The 24,405-nt window shown below is 35.4% G+C and overlaps 1 protein-coding gene across 5 annotated transcripts in view; it reads right to left on the reverse strand.

The window, feature by feature from the left end:
* Nucleotides 1-6,092: 6,092 nt before the first annotated feature.
* TOLLIP (toll interacting protein) overlaps nucleotides 6,093-24,405 on the reverse strand; it is a 28,649-nt gene continuing 10,336 nt past the window's right edge. For 3 of the 5 annotated variants that reach the window (XM_087716449.1, XM_087716441.1, XM_087716433.1), the window contains 5 exons: nucleotides 22,745-22,927; nucleotides 19,575-19,727; nucleotides 18,216-18,306; nucleotides 13,098-13,118; nucleotides 6,093-6,402 (listed from right to left, as the gene is read on the reverse strand). In XM_087716449.1, coding sequence (XP_087572575.1) covers nucleotides 6,188-6,402; nucleotides 13,098-13,118; nucleotides 18,216-18,306; nucleotides 19,575-19,727; nucleotides 22,745-22,927 — 663 coding nt within the window. In that variant the 3' untranslated portion in view covers nucleotides 6,093-6,187. The remainder of the gene's footprint in view (nucleotides 6,403-13,097; nucleotides 13,119-18,215; nucleotides 18,307-19,574; nucleotides 19,728-22,744; nucleotides 22,928-24,405) is intronic. The other 2 variants (XM_087716456.1, XM_087716444.1) reach the window with 1 other exon arrangement.

Consider the following 24,405-nt stretch of genomic DNA (forward strand, 5'->3'; position numbering starts at 1 on the left):
AAAAAGAAATGCTACAACCAAACCAATACAGGCATAAGAAGAGTCTTTATGCTGAGCACGGGGCATCATCGCTTAAAGTGGAAATTATCATATTTCCTCAAAAATAAGACCAGATCTTAAATTAATTTTTGCTCCAAAAGATGTATTAAGGCTTATTTTCTTATTAGGTCTTGTTTTCGGGGAAATACGGTACTAAATGTGCCCTTCTGGCTGATGATTTTAACTAGGGCTTATGTTTGCGGTAGAGCTTATTTTGGGCGAAATAATTAATGTGCTATAAAGAGTTAATGTTTTCACACATTTAAAATATACAGGTAGTCCTTGATTTACAACAATTCATTTTGTGACCAAAGTTACAAAGGCATTGAAAAATATAACTTATGACCGTTTTTCAGTTAGAATCTTTGCAGCAGCCCCCATGATCATGTGATCAAAATTGATATGCTTGGAAACTGATTCATATTTATGACCGTTGCTGTGTCCTAAGGTCACGTGATCACCTTTTGCGAACTCCTGACAAGCAACATGAATGGGGAAGCCAGATTCACTTACTAACCAGATTAACTTATCAGCTTCAGGGATTCCCTTAACAACTCTGGCAAGAAAGGCCATATAATGGGGCAAAACTCACTTAACAAATATCTCATTTAACAGAAATTTGTCAAGGGCTACCTGTAAAAGGATTGCTCCAGCCAATGAAGCTATAAAACTGCCACCAGGAGTTTAATGGATTTATTAAGGTAGAGGTTGAAATAATAATTAACATTTGATCATAGCAGTACTTTATTCATGTAATAACATGCGTAGTTTTTGTATTTGGTTATTTGTGGAGTGGAGATAAGAGCATAACACAGGGACTTCACTCTCGTCCATTCTTCTGGGATCCCAGATTAGCTTCCTTGGTTGTATTGAAGAAATTGTGTATCACCAGGAGTCACAAACAGAACGATACTTTACTGACTTCATTTGTTGAGGCAGCACTGGATGACTAACAGATGCCTCTTTTATTTATGTTGCATTTCTACTGTCCTGAGATTTATCAAGTTATTGCATCGGGCACATGGATTGCCATGAAAAATAGAAAAAATAATAAAAAGACCTTTTTCTCATACTCCTCCAACCAGACACAGAGAAGGGTCTCTGCTGCTGCTGCAGTGACTGAAAAGGAAATGAGGAGATTGTGCAACACCCCCACCCCCTTTGTAGGATGTGCAGAAATGGCTTGCTTCTTGCAAAACTTTACAAAGCATTAAGACAACTCCCAAATGAAGCTCTGGGCCTGGATATCTCTGCAGTGGAGAAAGTGTTGTCAAACACTTATATATACCAGGAGTCTAAAGCAATACAGTTTATCACAGGCAAGGGAATGGAGTGGAATAGAACAGAACAGAATAGGGGTCACCAACATTTCAGACCTCAGGGACCATTAAATTCATAATTTAAAATCCTGTGGACCACTAATATGATCTGCCTAATGACCAACTGGATGGGCATGGCTAGGTGGTCATTTGACTGGGTAGGCATGGCCAACTTGATGTCACTAGCATCAAAGGGCACCTCACCAGCCTCTACTCGCCCCTCTCCTCCAAGCCAGAATAGAATAGAATAGAATAGAATAGAACAGAACACTCTTTGTTGGCCAAGAGTGATTGGATACATAAAAATTTGTGTCCAGTACATAAGCTTTTAGTGTACATAAAAGCAACAAAGTGATAAATCGTAAGATTATAAGATACAACCAACAAAGCGACAGTAATAGGTAATAGGATACCAATAGGTAATAGGACAGATGAGAAGGATAATAGTAATACAGACTTACCACATGGTTAGATATCCTTAGGCATAAATCAGTGCTGTGGGAATTAGATGTTTTACAGAGTGATGGCATTAGGGGCGGGGCTGTCTTTGTGTCTAGTTGTTTTGACATGAAATGCCCTATAGCGGATCTACAAGGGGCGGTTGCACAAATCTCCTCATCTCCGTTTCAGTCACTGCAGCAGCAGCAGAGACCCTCCTCTGTGTCTGATTGTAGGGGGCTGAGAAAGAGGCTATTTTTGTACTTTTTGTTAAGGGGATAAAAAATATATAACGAAGATATACAGCTGAATAACCTTAGTGAACAACATTTTTTAAAAAGAAATTGATAACATTTACTAAAGTAAAAGGCTTTCAGTAGAGTTTGCACTTACTTTTACAACTATCCTGAAACAGCTACTATTCCTGCCATACTGCTTGCAAAGAGCTGCAATATGAATTAACTGAAAATCAACTCAAATCTAGATTTATTTGACTCAAGGACACCACTCCAGTCCTTGAAGGTTACTGATTTTAAGTGGATTTGTTCTATCCTTCAAAGAATGCATCCCTTCATTCTTGGAGATATTCCATTACACACAAACAAATGAATAATTAGTCAAGGAAGCTTTAGATATTCCATATTTGAATACAAACTGCTAATGTTTTATGAAGACTGTTTATATCTTACCGAGTACATATAGCCTCAGCAGCTGTCATTGTTTGAAGCAACATGCCTCCCATAAAAGACCATGGCCATAAATGATTTGATATACATTTATTAAATTAGATAGAATGGGAAATAAGTTGTATAATGCAAACAGTTGAATATGAATAAGAGTAATAAAGAAATGTTTTCAGAATTACAGCAAAACACCCCCAGTACAGCATTACAGGTCAGCCAACACAGGCAATAATATCTAGAAAGGGAAACGCTTAGAATCATCAGCACATAGTCAGACAGAATTGAATAAAAGGTGGCAAGCATCTAGCTAGGCAAAATGTTCCTGAATTTAACTAGTCTTGGATTCTTGGTGAGTTTAAAGCTACTGTCAATGCACATCAGACTTTTAACACAGCTTCTGGGCTGTGAAGAAATGCTGTGGGTTATGTAACAAACTGCCGTCACAAAGAACTTAATGAAAAATGCAAGGAAGTGTTGTATGCTACCTAGCATTTACTTTAAGTGGTAGATAACTGGTGCATTTTCAGCTCTATACCTCAGGAATCTGTATCCCAACTTTGCAAATTTCACTGAAATCCATGGGAACCATTTCCAACTTTGTTTATAGAATCAAAATACATTCATGAATGTACACAAAAACATGGTTGGAATTGTAACAATGCTTGCATCCTACTCTGTTGAGAATGGACTACTCTGTCATTGGAAAGCTTTTCGTCCAGCAAAGCTTTCCAACTGGCTGAATGGCAAAAGCCAGGGTCTTTGCCAGTTTGCTTCCCCTCAACCTCCAGTTCCTTTACCCCTTCCAAATAAGTACTCTGGAAAAATGAGAGGAATTCTTCTAAAAATCCTTCTAAAAATATCCTTGTCAGTGGGAAAATGCTGATCAGATTTCAGTAAATAGCCCTATTAGCAAATCCAAACAACTCATTGGATCTATCTGAACACGGATTTATTTAATTTCAAAGAGCAAGAATACAATCCACTGACATGCTCTTTAAAACATTCCTCACTATCTATCTCTGAGTAAACTTAAACATCTAGAAATAGGTCTAAATTTTCTTTGAATTTTGAAATATATATACCCTTCAGAAATCTCTCTGGACATACACCGTGCACACATAAAAAAGCAGCAGTCTTCAAGGCTCAATAAATATCCAGAAGCCAACTATCTGTACAGAAATGCATCTCAAAATGCAAACACAAGACTTTAGAAGGTACATGAAGTAACTGTGCCACAGCTTCGCTGAAGCTACTTCATAGCTTACCACCTCCTGGTCCAAAAAAACACTTCATTCACAAGTGAAGCATCACTGAAACATCTCCCTAGCCAAATTTTGCAGCTCACATTATTACACTGGGATAGTACTATGGTGTATTCCAGATTTTTGGCTCCTTGCTTCTAATTAATAAAATATCTTAAGGGTCTTGGCTAAACAAACTCACAAGAATCCACCAATGTATTACTGATATATGACTGACATTAACTATAACATTAATCTGACAGTACTGCAAACTATGATGAAAGAAACAGTTGATTTTTAGATGGATACATACCTCTTCTAGAGCTTCTGAAAAGCACTTATTTCATGTAAAAAGCAACAGAAGAGGAAATGATTGATTTAGCATTCACAAATACTAATCCATTAAACTTATGAGAGTAAAATAGCTAGAATTTAAACAAAACAATAAATGGATCTGATACGGTATTTAAAATTATTTTCTCAATATATTTTAACAATTAAAAAAATAAATATTTTAACTATAGCTAGCTCTGCCAGGAGTTTCATGATGATACAGTAAAGCATTTCTAATAGATATTTTCTATTAGAGAGGGGAAAAAAGCAGGAAATGAGGTTTTTCTTTTTTCAAAGCAATAAAAATCACGATCACCTTGATGCCTTATTGTCTTCAAAACACCTTAGGAAATTAAAAATAGTCTGGCAATTATAGACAGCATTTAAAAATGTTTAAAACAATAAAAAAATTCAAATAGCATGTAAAATGTGTCTATTAAAGTGCATTGTTTCACTTTTTCCAACTTTAAACAAATATAAACTTTGTTACCTCCAACAGATCTAAAACTCTAATAGAAAATTATTATGTACAGCTTCTGTATATTGGGCATGTGGCATGTCTTCATTTGTGGCAATGAATTTTTTTCATGTTTCATGTTCATGTTCATGTTTCATGTTTTTTCATGTTTCACCTTCAATAGAATTAAGGTTAATTGGAATCTTATGAAACCTTACAACAGTGAATATCCACTGAAATGTTATACCTTAAAATGAATTGTCGAAATGGTAAAAAAAGGTCAAATTTCATCCATACAATATATTGTTCTTTTCAAATCATTATTGTTTATCATAAGGAAATATGTTACATTGGTAATGCTGAATTTCTACGGTATAACATTCCACTGCTTCAATTTTATGAGTTTCTCACAAATATAGCAAACAATCATAAAAACACATCAGGAAGATTTCTGTCACCTTCTGGCATACAAATAGTCCTCAGATTACAATAGCAATTGTGTCATTAAGCAATATGGTCATAAAATGTGACACATGACCACATCACTTAGCAACAGCAATTCCAGCTAGTAATTGAGGACCTCACATGACTATGATGTGGAAAGAGGCACTGAAATGTCATCCCAAGCAAGCAGGCAAAGGGCAAAAGCTATGGGCAGGCCAGTGGTGTGGGTGGGCGCTATAGAATGCAGGTAGGCAAGTTCTCTGGATGGGTACTATGGAATGTGAGTGGGCAAGTGCTGTGGGAGACAGAGTATAACATCTTCATGCGCTCAGGGGCGCCTCGGGAGAAAAAGTGGTAGCAGCAGAAACCATTTGCAAGAGTAACTTGTGACCACCTGCCAATTTCCCCAGAGTTTGCTTGTGGGAAGATGGTGATGATGTGACTGCAGAATGCTGCAATGGCTACAACTTTAAGGACCCATCATAAGTCCCCTTCATTCAACTCTATCATAATTTTGAATGGATGCTAAAGAAATGCTCATAACCTGTATGTTTCTGTGTCTTGCAAAACAATGGACTTACTGATTGTAAGTTCAGAAGCACAGCAGCACTTCATGAAGCAATTAAAATTATAAATACATTGCATTGGTGCCCAGTTAGTAGATTGAAAAGTGATCTCTCGTTAGTAAAACTGTGAAAGTTGCAACAAAGCTAGTATTCCTATAGTAGGAAGTATTACAAATTACCCTTAATGTTCAAATATCACTAAACATGCCAAAGGGTGTTGTGATATCACTTTGTGTCTCACAGGAAGGGATTGCTTGAGAGACAGATTGCTTTTAATAAAAGCACTTTATAGAACAGCGGTCTCCCTCATCCCTCAACTGATACTCACCCTACTCCCGGACTTCCAAATGCATAATGCATACAAGTGGAGGAGGAACATTGTTGGTTTTGGAAAGCAAACAAAAAAAAGGTGAGGGAAATTGGCAGAGGTATTTCAACACGACCTTTCATCAGAAATGTGGACAGGGTAGAAGTAATAGCTATAAAATGGCTGAGATTTCTGTAAGGTTATCTGTAAAAACCAATATTCCAATGACCACCCATGACAAAAATGCATCACAGCCTCTCAGATAGGTTGCTTGCTTGGGCATTTTTTTCCCTAACTAAATTCCTGGCTTGGCAAATCAAAATTAAAGGTAACAACAATGAAGAGCAGTATGAGAATGATCTAAGCCTCTTCTGCAATTTGAAGCAAGGAATTGATAGCAGCATCCTTGTTCCCCCTCTGAGCTTCTAGTACTGAACGGATTACTTCTCTGTCCATGTTGGGGAACATATCCTGGATAGATTTTAGATCCTCTTCATTACATACATGTTGAGGGTTGACTGGCGGTGGTGGAACTGCCACAGGTACCATGCCTGGATTACAAACAGCAGGCATCCCTGGAATAAGACAAGAGAATAGAGACTGATTGGAAAATACCAGATCCCAATGAATTTAAATGTGTTGCAATGTGTAAAAGCTCCCCCTTAAGAAATTCAGTTAATTCCAGATGTATAGATAAAAAGCATTTAAGCAGGTACAATAAAATACCAGATACAATTATGGATCATTAAGGTTGTATGAAAGATGTTGGTGAATATTGGAGATGATAAAGAGTCACAGAATAATTGATGAAAGCTGCTCCCCTAGTACACTATGAAACAAATAACTTCCCACCATCCACAACGATTAACCAAAATCAAATTGGTTTAATTCCCTAACATCTTTATCATAATACATCTTCTTGCTGGTATCCAAATAGTCATTCTGTTTGTTGATAATCAGTAATTTGAAACTCCATTGATTAATATAGTATATAAATGACATTTTCATTTAAAAATGAAGCTAGTATTATAGAATGTTATGTTATGTTATTATGTTAAATAAAATCATGTCTTTTACTACTGGTAGAAATCCTGATTTTGTGAATTTTATCGACTAACAGTTTTATTAATTAAATTTAGTTTTCTTAACTAATGGTTTAAATGATGATCTAGTCAGTCAGGTGTAGGATACTGGATTCCCCCTCTGCTTCTGACTTATCGGAATCCATTCTTACATGGAATCCTGGGACACTTAAAAAAGTGGAAATTTCCACAAATTAAAAAAATTGCAAACCTAAAACAACTAATCTCTGTGATATGGTCACATTTAAATATGAAAAGCCACCATTGAAAATAAAATATTTCCCCTAAATTTTATGAAGAGTTGATTCAGTGTTGATTATTTGTGATCAATGCAAGCAAGATGAGCAATGTGGCAAATTATTACACTAGAAAATGCTACTGATTTTCAAGAACTATCAGAGTAAGAAGAGAAGGAATGCATTCAGACAGCACAAGAGACCATACTATATCTTGTCAGACAAGGTATACACTCTTCTGTTTTAAGCAATATGGTTCTTTAAGAGAGAACAAAAAAGAGCTAATCCTTTAAGATGGTTGCCAACTTCTCAAGGCAATTAGCCAGGACTTGCCTGAATCGGTGTGTCCTGCAATAATACTTCCTACATATCAGTCCTGCTCTGCAGTCGTGAAAAGATAAAAGAAGAAAATTGACTATTTCCAATTATCTTCAGAATGAATCAAAGAAACTGGCAAAGGAAACAAGAGTCTGACAAGGATAGGGGAAGAACGGAAAATATATAAATATAACAATTTGTAGGAAATGTTATTTTATCCTTGGAAACATAGTGAATAAACCAAACTTTGCTATTAAAAAAAACTTCTTAGCTCAGCTGGTTTCTCACTATTGAAAAGTTAATTAATAATGCCAATAGAAACAGAGGATATTAATTATTTCAACTTCTGAGTTGAAGCTATAATTAGATTTAGTTACCACCCTGATAACTGTGAGTGGTTCACAAAATTAAGAAAAGTTAAAATAAAGAACAAGATGGTACTACAACATTGTATTGTGCACTATTATCTTGTTTTTATATTTGAGGGAAACCTCGAATACTGATAATTATTAGGTTTGCTGATAAGCTTCAAATTGTTGGAGTGGGAGAAAAAAAATGAACTTAGTCCACAGAAACATAACTTGAGAAGCTGTTCCCATAATATTTAAATTAGCAATGTAGGTAGCAATCCAGATTTTTACAAACTATAATCCAAAATTATTCTGTATACATTTTACTATAGTGCATATAGTATACTCCTATGCATACCATTTTGCAGCATATATCAAGTCAAAGAAAAATCCCAAATAAATACACAATTATAAACTACCTCAAAAGAGCAATCTCCAGAGAAACATTTTCTTTTAGAAAATCATAATTAGTAATTTTCAGGTTTACTACCATTAATTGTACCATGCTTTACAAAAATGCCAACTCATCTTGTGCCTCTTTTCAATTCAATAATACTTTCATTCAAGTAATTTAATTCTGAAAATCAATATTGCCAATTAATACAAACTAACGTTAAAACACTTCACTTGCTTTTGAATTTATACAAGCAAATGCCGTACAGAATAATCAATAAAGAATTGAAAACAGAATTGTCCATAGTCCATTATTTTCCATTTAAAATGTGCTCTTCAAAGTTTATAATTTGGCATCAGCGTGGCTAAAATACATCAGCTTTCCTAAAGTGATAAGCATATAGATATAAACAATGGCACTTAAGCAAAATGAAAATGTAAAAAATGGCAATGGGTTTGATGATACATGATATTTTTACAAAACAACAGTATAAAAAAATAAATCAATTCATATTATGCAGAAAATCTTACAAAATGTAAAGACAATATTCTAATCCAGTCAAGTGCCTTTATATCCTGATCATCTTGTGACCATTTTTGATCCCATAGGAGAAATGAAATATTTTATTTGTGAAATATTTTCTAACGTATCAAAGAGGAAGAGAACTTTCCAAGCTTTATTATTAGCTTTGTATCTGATTCAAATGCTGTATAATCTTGTTTTCTTGGGGGAAGGTTCCTCTGCCCAAACTAAAACTTACGATGAATATTAAACACATATCATAACCAGAGAAGGAGACTATTGTACTATTTTGCTTTGCTTTTCTTCTTCTTTTTCTTCTTCTTCTTTATTTCCTTCTTTAGCCTGGCTGTTCTCAAATTCTGAGGACTGAGCATTTTATTTAATCAAGCAAAGGGCACTTCCTCAAGACACTTGACTGAACATTTTATGCTGTAGTAAGGATGTCACAATACTGACTTTTTAATGATGAATTTAATACTATGTTGCAAGAGAGACAGCGAAAATGCAGCTCACTTTTATTCCTTCCTATTTTTGTAATAGAGCAAATGAAACTTGTAAAACATATTTGTCGAAAAAACAAGATGATTACCAGAACTTTTTGTTTTTTTTCAGAGGAATCTAACAAGGTCCAGATGTCCTAGAGTAAACAGGCTTAAATGTAAGCATATTTGGGGTAAAATGAAGCAAATGATCGATCCTATTACTGTTTGAAACATTTTCCCACAATTGGACTCTATTTAAATTTAAAGGCTGCTCAACTCCAAACAATTGAAAAAGACAAGACAGAAAAATCATTAAATTCTGAATGTCTGGGCCAACATAATACCCACACATCCAAACCCCACCTCAGATAAAGGTGTCAAGGTTCATCAGCTACTCTGTCTCCAGGCCCGGGGAAAAAAACCAAAATTTGAGGAATTTTAAATGTTAAATTGAAGAACCTGGAGTATGTCCACTCTGCCCATTCTTACTCGATGGGCAGAAAGAAACCTTTAAAGATAGATAACCGGACTTTATACCATGAAGGACTTTATAGGTGAAAATCAGCACTGAGATTTACACCTGTAAGACAACTGGCAAGCAGTACAGCTCACAAAACAGGAATAGCCTACGGCATATTGTAATATGCTCATCACTGCCACCATGGACCAGCTGTATATTTATGTATCTAGCAATGGCTTCACATTTGCATATATCTCTAGATGACATGAAAAAGTGACTAACACTAAACCAATCTCTCTGTGTGTCTCTCTCTCTACACACACACATTAAAACAAACCTTGAAGCTGTAGTACAACCAGGGACGTGCAGTCAGGGGAGGCAGAGCCTCACCAGTGTCATCATGAAAAGAACAAAAAATGTAAAAGGAAAAAGGCAAGAGCTGAGGTCAGGCCGAGCTAGTTGCTGCCAGAGTTACCATGGATGACTCTGCTTTGTGCTTAACTGTTTAAAAAAGCCTCTAAAAAAGTGCCCTCTACAGGAGGAGGCAGGAGAACGACGTGCCTCATCTAGTCTGGCATTTTATGATCATCGAGCAGAGTTAAGCAAGGGTTAAAAGCCAAAAAATTCCTGGCGTAGATGAGGCACGTTGTTCTCCTGCCTCCTCCTGTAGAAAGCACTTTTTAGAGGCTTTTTTAAACAGTTAAGTACTAAGCAGAGTCATCCACGGTGACTCTAGCAGCAACTAGCTCAGCCTGACCTTAGCTCGTCTTTTTCCCTTTACATTTTTTTTTCTTTTCATGATGGCAGGCAAGAGCAGAATTGAAATCCTCTCTGAAACAGCTGGAAAAGGTACGTGTGGGTCAGAGGGAGGAGGAGGAATTCAAACTTCACCCTCCTGGTGCGGGGCTTTGGGCAAAGGCTGGAGGGAAGTGCTCTCCCTCCCCAAGCGTAGTTTGCAGGCAGAGCCACTTTGTCTTTTAAAACCTGTAATCAGTGAAGCTGGGCTGGATTCTTCCGGGGCTGGGGAAAAGTGTGCGTGCTCCAGTATGGCTCTTTGACTGGCTTCCTGCCTCCTCCTGTGATCTCCCTGACTCCCTCCAATCCAACTTTGTGTGTGTGTGCGTGTGTGCGTGTGTGCGTCTGTGTGTGTTTGAGAGGGGGGAGCGAGGGAGGAATGAGGGGGAGGGAGAAGAAAAAGAAAAAAGGAAACTTATTTAGCAAAGGAGAAAAACAAATGCTGTTACTTTAAATCGGAACTGAGCATGCCTTGCTGTGGAATTCGGGGAGTTGAAGTCCACAAGTCTAAAAGAATTGCTGCCTCACCAGCCATAAACCTCACCGCACGTCACTTGAGTACAGCTCAACAGAAAACAACATAATGGAACTGTTTATTAAGGTGATAATAGAGAACTTAATAAAACAAAAACTTACTTCAAGTTAAGTCTATCTCCAAGTATTAAAATGCTTTCTGGGTAACACAATGTTACTTCATCATATTCAAATATCCCAACCAAGTGTTTCCTATATACCAGGGGTCCCCAAACCCTGGGCCGCACAAGCAGTGGGTGAATGCATAAAGCTGCATTTGCACAAGTAGCACATACACATGTGAAAACATCCCCCCCCCTGCCGCCACCACTGGTCCGCAGAGCTAGAAAGGTTGGGGACCGCTGCTATATACAACACAAAGCATATTTATACTTCAATTCTCACTTTGCTATAGGTATCAACTTTAGAAGAATAGGACCAACTCTATTCATAAAATGTGCACTAAGATGACAAAGTTATTTTTGGGGGAGTAAAGGATATTGGAAAAAAACAATGCACATTATTTCCAACTATTTTTAAAAATGCAACAAAATACATAATAGCTGAGGAAATTCCTTTCTCTGAAAGTATGAAACTTAAAATTCAATAACTAACTTCCAGAATGTTTGTCCAGTAAAAGGAGTGTGCAAAAACATTCTAGGCTCATTTTTATTTTTAAATGCTGGCCTTTTTCCAGGCTCCAAATAAAAGAGATTCATTTTTAACATTGCTTATTTGCAATGATTCGAGAGTCCAGAGTCCTTTAATTAAGTTGGTTTTTAATGCATATTGTCTAGTTTTGCCAATCAAGTAGCAAGAACAGTTCCATCCTCAATGCTCAGAAAAGAAAGAGTAAAGCCCAAGGAAAAACAATAGTGACTTAATCATCTGCTGAAACACAGACAATGGTAGGTCCTAATCACCAAAGTGCCTTGATGAGACTGTATTGGGAATCTATATTCAGAGGCAATTCTGAATAGTTGATATCAAAACTAAGAACTAATGAAAATTCTTCTGAAATATGTACTTGTTTGGTTGGTAGAGCTAATGAACTACTTTTCTTTCAAAATCATGTATTGAGGGGCAAATTAAAATTCATAGTCTGTACTCTGTGCGTTGTTTTTTGGGTTCTATTGTATTCTGCACATCTTTTCTGCTGCTGCTGCTGTTCATAGACTATGCTGAAATGAAATCATGCTGCATGTTGGATGTTTGTTCAGCTTCTGTAGCTGTTTGTATAAAAAGCCTTTAAAAAGTGTTGTTTCCATTCTTATCAATGACTATTTTTTTTAAAAAATGTTTCAGAAAATTTACATCTTGGCCATTTTTCTGTAGATTTGGTGATAACAAGCAGCTCTGTCTATCAATCTGGCTTGGTGGTCTTAAAGTCATAAGTAAAGAAGTAAAAGGCTTTTTTCAAATCCTTATTGTTCCGTATGACTAAACATGGGAAATGCTTCAAGTGCCTAAATATATCCCAAGTTTTGTTTTGCTGAAACACAGCCAACTTCATTGGAATGTTTTGACTAAGCCTTATTTTTCTCAAATTTGAAACAGAACATTTTTGCTTGTTTCATCCTCCTTATATTGTCTTCTGATAGCCACATTTTTTCCCTCTAAGAAAAAAAATATTCTCTTCATCTCTTTAATATTTCACTCTTCCTAATCTCAGTACAATTTCACCAAACTAATGAAAGATGAACTATATATGTAAGATTATTGAAGCTATAAGGCATATACTTCCAGTGATGATACAGAAGTTGGTACTATATCTTCTGCTCTGCTAATGATGATTATTAAATATATTTAAATGAATTAAATATGTTCATTTAAATAATAAAGTATGTTTATTAAAGATGAATACATTAAAATTAAATTAAGATAAGTAGTTGTTAGTTAATCTTTCTTGAGTAACCACTAGTTTATTTCCATATAGCTATGGTTCTATTACCTACTGAAAATGGAATGGGTTAAGTAATAAGATTACGTATTGTGACATCCTTCTGCAATGTTCTGCATTCCAACATAAAGCATACCATACAAATAAAAAAGTTATACAATATCATGCAGAATTCTTGTTAGATGGGATGGAATGCAAAAAGAATTAAGACAACTTACCCAGAGCAAAATATTCAAGCCCTAAGGACGGATGAAAGTGAGGGAAAAGAATAAGACATGGAAAACAGATATTACTCTGTGTTATATGAGAAATACCCTGGTAGGAAGAAAGCTGGAAAGAATTCCAACAGTTGCCCTTCAGTTCTTAAATTCAAGGATTTTGCTTGTTAAATAGCTGAATCTATTATATGAAATCTTCTCAGTATCCATTTAGCTTTGGCCTATTAATAATTTCATACATAAATTTATTCATAAGATGTACACGACTACTCTTCTTCAAAAACTGTGACTCCAAACAGCATACAACAATAAAAACAAAAACCCAATGGACCCCATGAGAATAACCAGAAATATTGTATCTTGCAGGATGAACTCATCTACAGTAACATCCTGGCCCCAATGCCTCAGGGACCATCCAGGTCTTCAAAGACTTTCTAAAGGCTAACAGGGCCAGAACTACTCAAATCTTTCTGGGTGGGGGCAAGACCTTTCAACAGGACAGATGCTGTAACAGAGAAGGCATGCCTCAGGTAGCATTTTTTTTCAAGAACAGGACATGAAGAATGTCCACTCCTATATGGGAAATGCAGAAAAAAATAGACAAGCAGTTCTGCAAAGATGCTTCTTATGATCTGTGAAAAGCTTTCTATGTGATAATTGCTTTCAATTGTACAGAAGTCTATGGGAACCAGTGCAGTTTATAAGAGGAGATGTTGCATTTGTAAAACAAAGATATGAGTAACCAGTATGGTACAACTAGCATACTAGATGAAGTTTTGCAGAGGGTCTCCTACTCACAGCTGCTGCCTGGTCTTTGAATAGGACCTGCAAGTCCAAAAGGAACCCCTGCACATACTGGATCTGAGCAGGGGTGTGCAACCTGCTCTCCCCCCGCCTGATCTAAAAATGGAAAATTTCCAGTTATCAGACATGACAATTCAAAACCCACAGCCATTCGATCTTGCCAGTTGAGCAAAAGGCTATTCTTTTAATTCAGATACCCACAACCACCAGGAACTGAGGCAGAACAGCATCATTTGGATGAGAAGGAGCAGAGATGTACTTTCCTAGCATACTTTCCTAGAGATTTCATGTAGATGTAAAAACAACAACAACAACTAAGGTGGAGTCTTGAAGCACACCCCAAAGCATGTGGCTAGGATTAGACTGCTTACCACCTACCAACAGCACGCAGAACTGATCCCAGAGAAGGAAGGGAACCACAATAACATCCCTTTCCCAACTCCCTTAGCATGTCCAGAAAGATACAAAGCTTGATGATACTGAAAGCTGGTGAAATATCAAGGAAAGCTGGGATGGATCCAATATCTGCCATCCAATCATCAACAAGTATGCGGTCTCAGTATTGTGATTTGGCTGGAAACCAGACTAAAAGCGATCTAGATTATTCACTTCCTCTAAAATCCTTTGAAAGCTGCAAGTCAATCATAATTTTGACAACTTTCCTTGAAAAGAGAAAGTTAGAAACTGGATGACAATTAACCAGTTCTATTGAACCCCAGGATAGTTTTTTATGCAAGAGGCTGAAAGAACATTTTTTTGGTTCATTCTGGTCTGTTCTCCTGCATCTCTTCATTTTGTTGACTCATCCCGTCCAACTTTCTTGTTCTAACTCAGAAGTGTCTTATCAATGATAGTTTCTATTTTCAAGAACTACAGAAGACTTGTCTGTTAAAAAATAGAAATAAGCCAAATATATTAATAATATGATTATATAAAGGTCATTGAACCATTTATCTCAACATGGGTAAGTTAATGCTGAGTGGTAGATTGAAGAAGGGATTTGATCCCTATCTGTATTAATCTACAAATCTTCATGTACTCTGCATGAAATTCTAAAACACATTCAGCTGTCGCAATACAGCACTGCTGATGTAAATTGGTTGCTATTTGTAAATTGAAAAGAACATTTCATAAATTCTAATAGCTTATGCCACAAGAAATTTGCTTTTTTGTACTACAAGATTTGCTAATTTTTAATTCAGAAGACAAATATATATTACTCCATTTATTAATTCATTCAATTTCTCTAACACCCTCTTATAAGTCTTACAACAGTATACAAAAAATAAAATAAATATCATTTCATCATCATAATACACAATGAAATCTGTTAATTTTCTAGCTTTTTTTCCATTTGCCTCAGGTGACTCTAACAAATTATCAACCCTACCTAAAACTTACAAATTTATCTTGCTGGCCTCTAATATAATATCCTACCCTTCCTTCCCTAAAATATCCCACCCTTTCTTCCTAAAAATATTTAGGTTATTTTGAACAGAGCTGGCAAGCAAGAATCTGCAGCTAAAACTATGTACTAGAGAAGTATATATCCTTCACCACTTTTTCCGATACTTGGTAGGGTAGAACCTATACTTGTACCAGCACTTAGTCAAATTCAATTTTGATCTTCTGTCATTGCCACTCTATCTTTTCCCTCTTAATCTTCTGAAGTTCCTTAAGTAGATCAGTGAAACAGTTCAGAATCTGTTTTTAAAAAAAGAGGCCTCAAAAGAGCAATTAATTCTGTTCAATACCTTGGTCATTTCTACTAGTTGTGTCACAGAATTGCCTGCTAAATCATTGGGAAAATCCTAACAAAATAACTCAAAAAATCTGCAGTGTCCAGCAAGTGCCTGGAGTACCTGGATCTTCATTTTATTCATTGGAAACATAACATCACTCTGTAGAATACACTTTCAAATGAATCCATGCTTGCAAAAAAAATTCAGTTCAAAAGAAAAGGAAAGTCATGTGAGAACATATGGGTAGTCCTCATTTAGCGACTGTTTCATTTAGTGATCATTTGCAGTGATGGAAAAGAAACCTTACCTTTATGACCTTTGAGGGTCATAAAAGAAAAGTTGAAGTAATATCCTTAGCACAGTTAGGATTTCACTTACTGACTGTTTCACTTAACAACCATATTGCCAGTCCCAACTCTGCCTGCTAAACAAGGATTATCTATTTTCCATGCATGAACAATTATATTATGGAACAATTGTCGTTCAAGTAGTTCATGCCTAAAGTGAAACACATTTGTTTTGCTCCATAGAAAGGAGAAAAGGGGTTGTTTATTCTAGGCAACAGTGGATGTGGTGATGTGGGGGGAAAAGAATGGAAAAAACCAAGCCCATTGGAACCAGCATCTAATGGGGAGCAGGGAAAAAAGAAAGAAGGGAAGCTGCTAAGAAGACCGAGAGGGTAGACAGACCAGTGAGATATGCTGACTGGGACATTAGCTACAGCAACAGCAATGGAAAAGAGACAGCTGTTAGTATTAGTACGAGAATACATACATCTCAATTTTTTAACATCAAACATCCCAAATTAACAGAGGCAATATGTAGGAATAGCAATAGCAATAGCAGATTTTTATATCGCTTCATAGGGCTTTCAGCCCTCTCTAAGCGGTTTACAGAGTTAGCATATTGCCCCCAACAACAATCCGGGTCCAGGAAAAGGGATGGCAGAACTTGGGGGCAGAATGAAAAGTGGGATCAGCCTAGAATCCCTATTTAGCTATAAGAAAATTAAGGCCAACCCCTCCCTTGAGTATCGTTGACCCTTCTCTAACTCTAAACAGGTGCCAACCATTAGTTGCGAAGATTTCTGTACACAGGTTTTCAGCAATAAATCATTTGAATTGAACCTTCACGTGTCTTTCACACCTGACACAACACCTCTTCTTCTTTATATGCCTAATAAAAAGTTAGTAGAACACATTGCTTATTTGTGAAACATGCCATAAAAGTTTTAAAAGTATTCAGGTTGAGAAGAATTTGTGTATAGTAGTACTAGAAAAAGCAACGATTGGGAGGAAAACATCTCCTTGGGAGAAAGTCCCAAGATTACCTAAAATAATAATGCTCCTGACACAGAAAAGTCAGCACTGAAGAATAAAGACACTGAAATGCCATAGGGGCTGTGGAATCATGTGAATGTAGAAGAACAAGACAGAAAAATGCAGTGCATTCTGCCTGCCATAACATTGCTATTTGGAACACACTATTATTAATTATTAAAAACCAAACCTCAGGCCTTTTACATGTCTCTCCTCCATGGGAAAAAGGAGAATGTCTGAACAGAACTATAATGTAGTTAGTGATATCAAAAGTGTTTTTGCACAAGTTATAATCATAACTTAAATTGGTTTATTTTATCTTGTCCAAAACACTGCAATAAATTTAAGAGGAGGGGCCGGTACTGAAATCCTTCCTCTGGCCTCCCATCTTAGAATATTTGGCAGGAGCTTTCAAACAATGGTTCTTTGCTGCTGTGGTTTGTTTTTTTTTTTACATCCAAAGAGCATATTGAGCAATGGGTTTTGATGGAGAGGGGTAGCTGGTGAAGAGTTTCCCTAACATATACTGGCCTTCTTCCTGAACAACCTATTTTCTAACAACCAGTCAGACACTCCAGAAATGGGCCTTAGGAGTCAAAATATCTTATCAGCAGTTTTATATGACATTTGGGACAAACCAAGCAAATCACTTAACCACTAGTCAACTTAATGGTACTTTACCCTCTGCTTAGCATTATATGTGAATATACCCTAGAGTTAATGGAAATAAACTATAGTTAATTTCTTCTTTATTATTTTTCTTCCAATATTCATAATTAAAACAAATAATAGTTTGATCAAGTTGAGATTACTTAGCAAGCTACAGCTTATTTAAACTGGAATTAAAAGTTTCTCTTTCTAGCTCAAGGATGTCAAACTCATGGGCCGCGAACCAGATGCATCACATGCCCGATTTAGCAAAGGGGAAAAAGTCGTGATATGTCATGTGACGATGCCATGACGATGCAAGTTTAACACCCTTGTTCTAGCTGCACTTAGGGTGTTGTGGGATACAATGGTTCAAAGGTAGCCCAAAAATTATCGAGGCTCATTCTCACAGTATGACATTCACAGTTTAGATTTACATCAAAACTAAAGTAATAGTATATAACTTTTACATTGGCCTCACTGAAGCTTTGTAGACAACTTGAAAAAAAAATATTTCAGTTACTTCACAGAACTCTCTGTTTATTTTTTTTAAATAAAATTGTTTTTTTTAATGTGTGCATTAAAAATGGAAAATTGTATCATACCTGTAATAGGTACATATCCAACTCCTTGCTGATATACTGTTGGCATCAGGACCACTGGCTGGGGCTGCATCATCATAGCAGCTGGTAAAGACTGGATTTTCAAATAGGAAATAATAGGATAATGGGAAAGAGTATTTTAAAATATATACTACAAAAAAAAGGCAGGTGGAAAGAAAAGTATTTACATAAACTCTTCAAATGAATCAGTTATTTGTACTACACTTAATAACAATTTGAATCAATGAATTCTGTAACATTGGTGGGACAAAAAATCCAGGGAAATGCTTCTGAGCCTATATTTTAAAGGAAAATATTATAATTTTTACAGAGTTCAAATTAGTCTAATCAGTTTTGGCAAACTTAAAACTGATATTTAGGCATTATTTTAAGTATTATTTTACTTCAGAATATAAAAGTGACATTCTAAAATGATTTCTGAAGAACTGCTTGATTGGCTGAAATTCTGGCAGTCCTGCTCTTTTGTGTAAGAGTTTACAGAAAACAATATGCAATAACTGAAAAGCAAAATTTATTTTCTTTGCATCCAGCCTTTATAATTTTTACAAATAACTCAAGGCAACAAACATACCCCACCCACCTTTCTCCTATTATTTTCCACAGCAATTCTGTGAGGTGAGTTGGGCTGAGTATGTGTCATTCGCCCTTAAGGTCACCCAGTTGGCTTTCATAGCTAAATCAGGATTAGAACTCATGGTCTCCTGCTTTCTAGCCTGATGCTTTAACCATTAGACCCAACTGTCTCTAATACCTTCCACAGTAAAAATACATATTTGCATTTATTTAGCAATTTTATAGATATAAATTTGATTTTTTAAACAAGGTGCTATAGGCAAAGAAAACTTCTGTGTCCAAGAATACAAATTCAGAAAACAATGTAATTTTATTATAACTTATCAATCTGTCCCGTATTACTCATAAAGGCTTTTCAATTAATTCAAATTTTAGAAACTACTCTAAGAAGAATACAATAATATCCCTTAAAAACTATTTAAGTGATGTAAATGAAGTCACATACAACATTTGTGCATATGCATTTGAAAGCCATATTTATTAAACAATTCTAAAATTATACTCATTTCCTAAGTTTTCTTTGTTTTGAAGAAAAACTGCCATCATTCCATTGGTATTTCTTAATTTATGAGTACGCTATAAATTAGGAAAATGAAAGTTTAGTGATTCAATGAAAATTTGGAATGGAAGCCATATCACAATAATATCTGAATAAGTCATTACTAGCTAGTAATAGTTTCTTTCTCGCTTATTCTCCATTAAACAATATTTTATGATTCAGTTATTCAACTCCTAGCCAAAGCCAATAGCTTAAGTTGCCTAGCTTACCGTGTAGGACATGACCAGGTTAATCATTCCTTCTTTGTCATCTCCCTGCCTTCCACTCAGGCTATACCATTCATCTTCTACTTTTCCTTGTTTCAGTGACTCAGGAATAGTAATATGGGTCCAAGCAATGCGATCATCTATTGAAAAAGCTCTCTGAAAAACAGAAGAAAACTAAATATATGAATATTTTCCAAAAGATGGTTTTCCTAAATGTTAGATCAGATGAGGTAACATAAAATTGCAATCCTCTTTTTTTTCAGAAGCAGGTTAATTTCTTCCCAGGAAATTAAGTCAATTTAGAGGGAGGAATATTACCCTATACACTCACAGATAAACCCAGAATTTTAGGTGTCAAAATATACCCCAAAAATTGAGTGTTGATGGACTTATCCATATGGTAATACATTTTAAATTACTCATATATCTCGTATGTATGTGCATATAAATCTACCTGCTGCTAAGAAGAGTCTTGAATTTTTAACCAAAATACCATGAAATTATGGCATTTTGGTGCCTCACTTTTTGTGATGCACATAATGAAATTTGGTGCCTCGCTTTTTGTGATATTTTGGTTAAAAATTTGAGGGTTAGCATACTTGCAGATGAAGAATAAAACCAGAAAACATGAATCACATCGATTGAATTCCTGCTTTAATATGCCCAGCTATATGTACTTTCAACACCCTCAAGCATTAGCATGATTATATGAAAAATATTCCATTGCTGAACATAGGTAAAAGGTTAGATGTATTTGAGAAGCAAACTGAAAATAGATAAAAAATTATACTCTTGCTCATATATGTGCAGGTAAATATACAAATAAAGCTTTTGTTATTTTATTTATTTTCAATCTCTATGGAAGACAAGCATATTATAAATGAAGTTGCTGAGAATTTTAGCCTCTAGGGATAAGATCTGTAGCAATCTTCACTTAATCCTTTAGGAGAAGTAAGAGGAAATTTGAGACACTTCATCTCTAAATTGCTATTTAGTTTTTATGGCACATTGTTCTTCATGGTATTAATGTTGATTTTTCAAAGGGGACTGATGTAGAAAACAATGACTGACAAGAGAAAAATAGTCAATCTTAAAAAGAGAATACTTTTTTTTACCTTAATAAGTCACCTAGTTTAATAAAGTCCTACTATTGCACATTTCCCCCCCCCTTCAATTGTGTCTGATACAATAGATTCTCTGGAAAAGTCTCTGCCATTTTCTTGGCAGTTTTTCAGAAGAGGTTTGCTTCCATTTGTGTGGAGAGACTGGCCCAAGGTCATCTTTGTGTCTAAAGTAGAACTAGAAATCATGATCTCCTGGTTTCTAGCGTGATGTCTTAACCACTATGCCAAACTGATTCTTTAGCATTTTGGTATGTTAATTTCCTTCAGATAATAAAAAAAAAGCATAGTGTATATTTTCAGTAGATTTGAATGAAGAAAAAGTAAAACAGAAGTTATCACAAACCACACAGAATAGGGTTTATTTGCACCAAGGTATTAGATATGTCTGCAGAAAATTGTTTTTGTAAGTCAGTTGCCAAAATAATAATACAATTTTCATTGTTCATATTTTAATTTGTTATTTTGGAATTATAGACTTTGGAAATCTAACTGTATGCAATTACATAACATTATCATTTTTGTAACGTCACAAGAATTCAACAGTATGGCTGGTTTTATAGTAGCTTACTTCTGAATTGAAGAACATGTGAAATAATTACAAATTCAGAAAAATAAAGGAGAAAAACTGGAATATAGTTGTATAAATAGGAGTTGCATTTATTACAGCTACTCTCTGCTTGATAAAGATATAAGACCAAAATTTTTGGAAAGGAAAAAAAGGAAAGAGATAAAAGGAATAAGTTTTATAGTAAGTCATACCATAACAATATCTACTTCAGTTATGATGACAGGATACTAGAAACACTGCAATTTATACCTTCAAATTAATCACGTGATCCATATTACATAAGCAATCTGCTCTCCAGTTTTATTGCTCCATTCTGCCATTATCTTTGTTAATGTGGGAAAGCTACATCTTTGGATAAGTAGAAGTTCAAATTTTGGGGCTGTTTTAAAATTTTACCAGGATACACCCTAAGAATCAAAGAAGGATATATGGGGACAAAAAATTGTTCTCCCTCTGTTCTCTGATAAAAGGCATTCCCCTGGCAGGAATATTTCAGTTGGTGCAACAGTAAATGAAATTTAAGCTGTTATTAAAGGGCTAATTTTAATAGGCTTTATTAATGTCTATGGAGATTCTCAGTCATCCAGTCACTGTTGTCCCAAAGGTGCTCTTTCAAGAGGCAACTGGACTTTCTGGTTGTCTCTTTGAAAAGCACCTTTGCGCTTCATTAATGGTTTAAAAAAATCAATAACTTTAGGCTGCATTGAACCTAACATATAGAGGAAAAAGAAAGTTTTTTTTAAAAAAGCACCATGAAATGATGATCAACCAGTAAAAACAAAGAACTGTCTCAACTCACTAAATCTGAAGACCTGATAGCACAAGTTTTAGGGAACTATTGCATAAATTATCCACTTTATATAACCACTTGTAAGAATTGCATTTATCAGACCTGGATTAATCCTATACCAAAGACTAGGACCTAAAGACACAGTGAGATTAAAACAACATTTGTAGGGTGGGAACCCAAGAAAAGTATAATAGTAATTTCCCTGACTTTCCTCCAAACCATCAACCACATTCTGCTTTGTGGTATCCTGTTGACATCTCTACAGTGTATAGAAATGGAAGCTTCTGTTAACTGCCAACCAATTATGGAAGCAACACAAATGGGAGGGTTGCATGTATGGATATGAAAAATAGCATAGTTGAGAGAAATTGGTGGTAGAGAGGCTTAAAGAACTTATCAGTCCAGGCCATGTTAAAAACAATAGAAGTTCATTAATTCATTCATTTATCACAAGCTTTTATCCTTCTTAAACAAATAGATTGTAATTCTTTAAACCTGCTGATCAAAATACTGCTATTTTAAATCAGCTGAACCAACACTGATTTACTACAACAAATATGACTTTTTCACAAATGACTTGAAAAATACCAGAAATTACTTTGATAGAAGTATGTACATATGTACTCTGATCCAATCTGGAATGGCAAGGCAATTTGAAAGTAGTTAAAACACCACCACTTTTCAATCTTACCTCATCAAATATCTCAAGATAGAAAGAATCTACCCCAGGAGGGACAGTGCACTGAATAACTTTGTTCCATCGAGGATTTTTGGCTCCATTATGAGCAGTGGGCGTTTCATAGACAGCATAACCAAGTCGTATTCTGCAGTATGGATCCATGCGTGTCATGCCATAGTTTTTTGCCAATTTTGCCTACAAGAAAAAAAAACACCCATAAAAGGAATGAATTTTAAGGTATTTTTTCTGTTATACAAATTCCCAGGCTAAAACATCTACATAATTCTATTCTATTCTAATTCAGTCCAATGTATAATGATTCTCTCAACCATGTAAAAGCTCAATTACATAAATACTGCAATATTAATCAGATCAACCAAAAATTTTCTACAAAGCTTAAATAAAATCAAGACCATTCTTCCATAGCATTCTAGATTATATACAATTGTCTTCAAAGGGAAATATGTTTACATATGGTGACTGCCAATTACAAAATTCAGAGAAATATAAACAAACAATAAAGAGAAATTACCTGGGTGAACAAAATGGCCAGCAGAAAATTATACCCCGAACAATTCCAAAAGACATATCTTATCAGAAAAATGATAAAACTACTTTCTCCTCAAAAATATCCACTATTTTTTCCTAAAATTAGGTTGAAATATCATGATAGTCACCCGCAGAGCTCATTTACTATTCATCTGTAGAAAAAATAACCCTGAATTTAAAATAATCCTTTCAAAAACACGGAAGAGAGACATTTGGTTAATGTAGAACGAAGCCCTGAGGGAATTTATAGGTAAAAATCAGAAACTTGAGCTGGAATTAAAAATGAAGTAGGAGTTAGTGAAGATAGCAAAGGAAGCTGCAGTATATGTTTATATCACTCGGTTCCAGTTTTGCCAACGTATTTTGTATTAACTAAATTTTGCAAACCTTCTTCAAGGAAAACTTCATTTATAATATACTGCTGTAATCTAAATAAAATTTATCAGACTATCAAACAAGGCTACCTCCATCCAAGGAGAGGTACAACCTAAGCTGGAGAAAGATGCTTTATGTCACAAAGACCTTGTATCTCTTCTATCAAAGATGGATTCAGGAACGCCACAAACTCCCATCTCAAGTTACCACCTTGATCTTTTAAGGGGTAAGTTTAAAGCTATATGCTATTTACATAAATAGATGAGGGGTTCTCTCATCTAGATTGAAATTCAGCTTTTTGGCCTTGTTTACTGCAGCCAGGAATTAATTCAGCATTCTACTGCCTCTCCTCAATCTGATGTAAAGGACAAATGGAACTGACTGCCGTTAGCCTAGAAAGGGCATTTATTCTTAATTTCTCAATATTCTTTTCCAGCTGTTCATATAGGCAATGAACATGAGGACAAAATGGGACCTTGCAACACCCCATGGCATAAATATGATGGGGTCAAGCAGAAATCTCTCATCACCATCTTTTAGAGACGTCTATCTAAGTATGGGCAAAACTACTTCAAGACTGGTCTACCAACACTTAACTTGGACAACTTCTGTAGACGGATGTCATGGCTGACAATATCAAAAGCTGCAAAAAGTACTAAAAATCAAAAGAATCAATAGGGTTATACCCCATATCTGTTTCAATAAAAAATAATCCAACAGCAATTAAGGCATTTTAGTGTCTAAGTACA

The sequence above is a fragment of the Thamnophis sirtalis genome, unplaced genomic scaffold (genome assembly GCF_051295495.1).
Source record: "Thamnophis sirtalis isolate CommonGarterSnake01/CBP01778 unplaced genomic scaffold, rThaSir2_p1.2 scaffold_1, whole genome shotgun sequence".
In the NCBI taxonomy this organism is placed as follows: domain Eukaryota; kingdom Metazoa; phylum Chordata; class Lepidosauria; order Squamata; family Natricidae; genus Thamnophis; species Thamnophis sirtalis.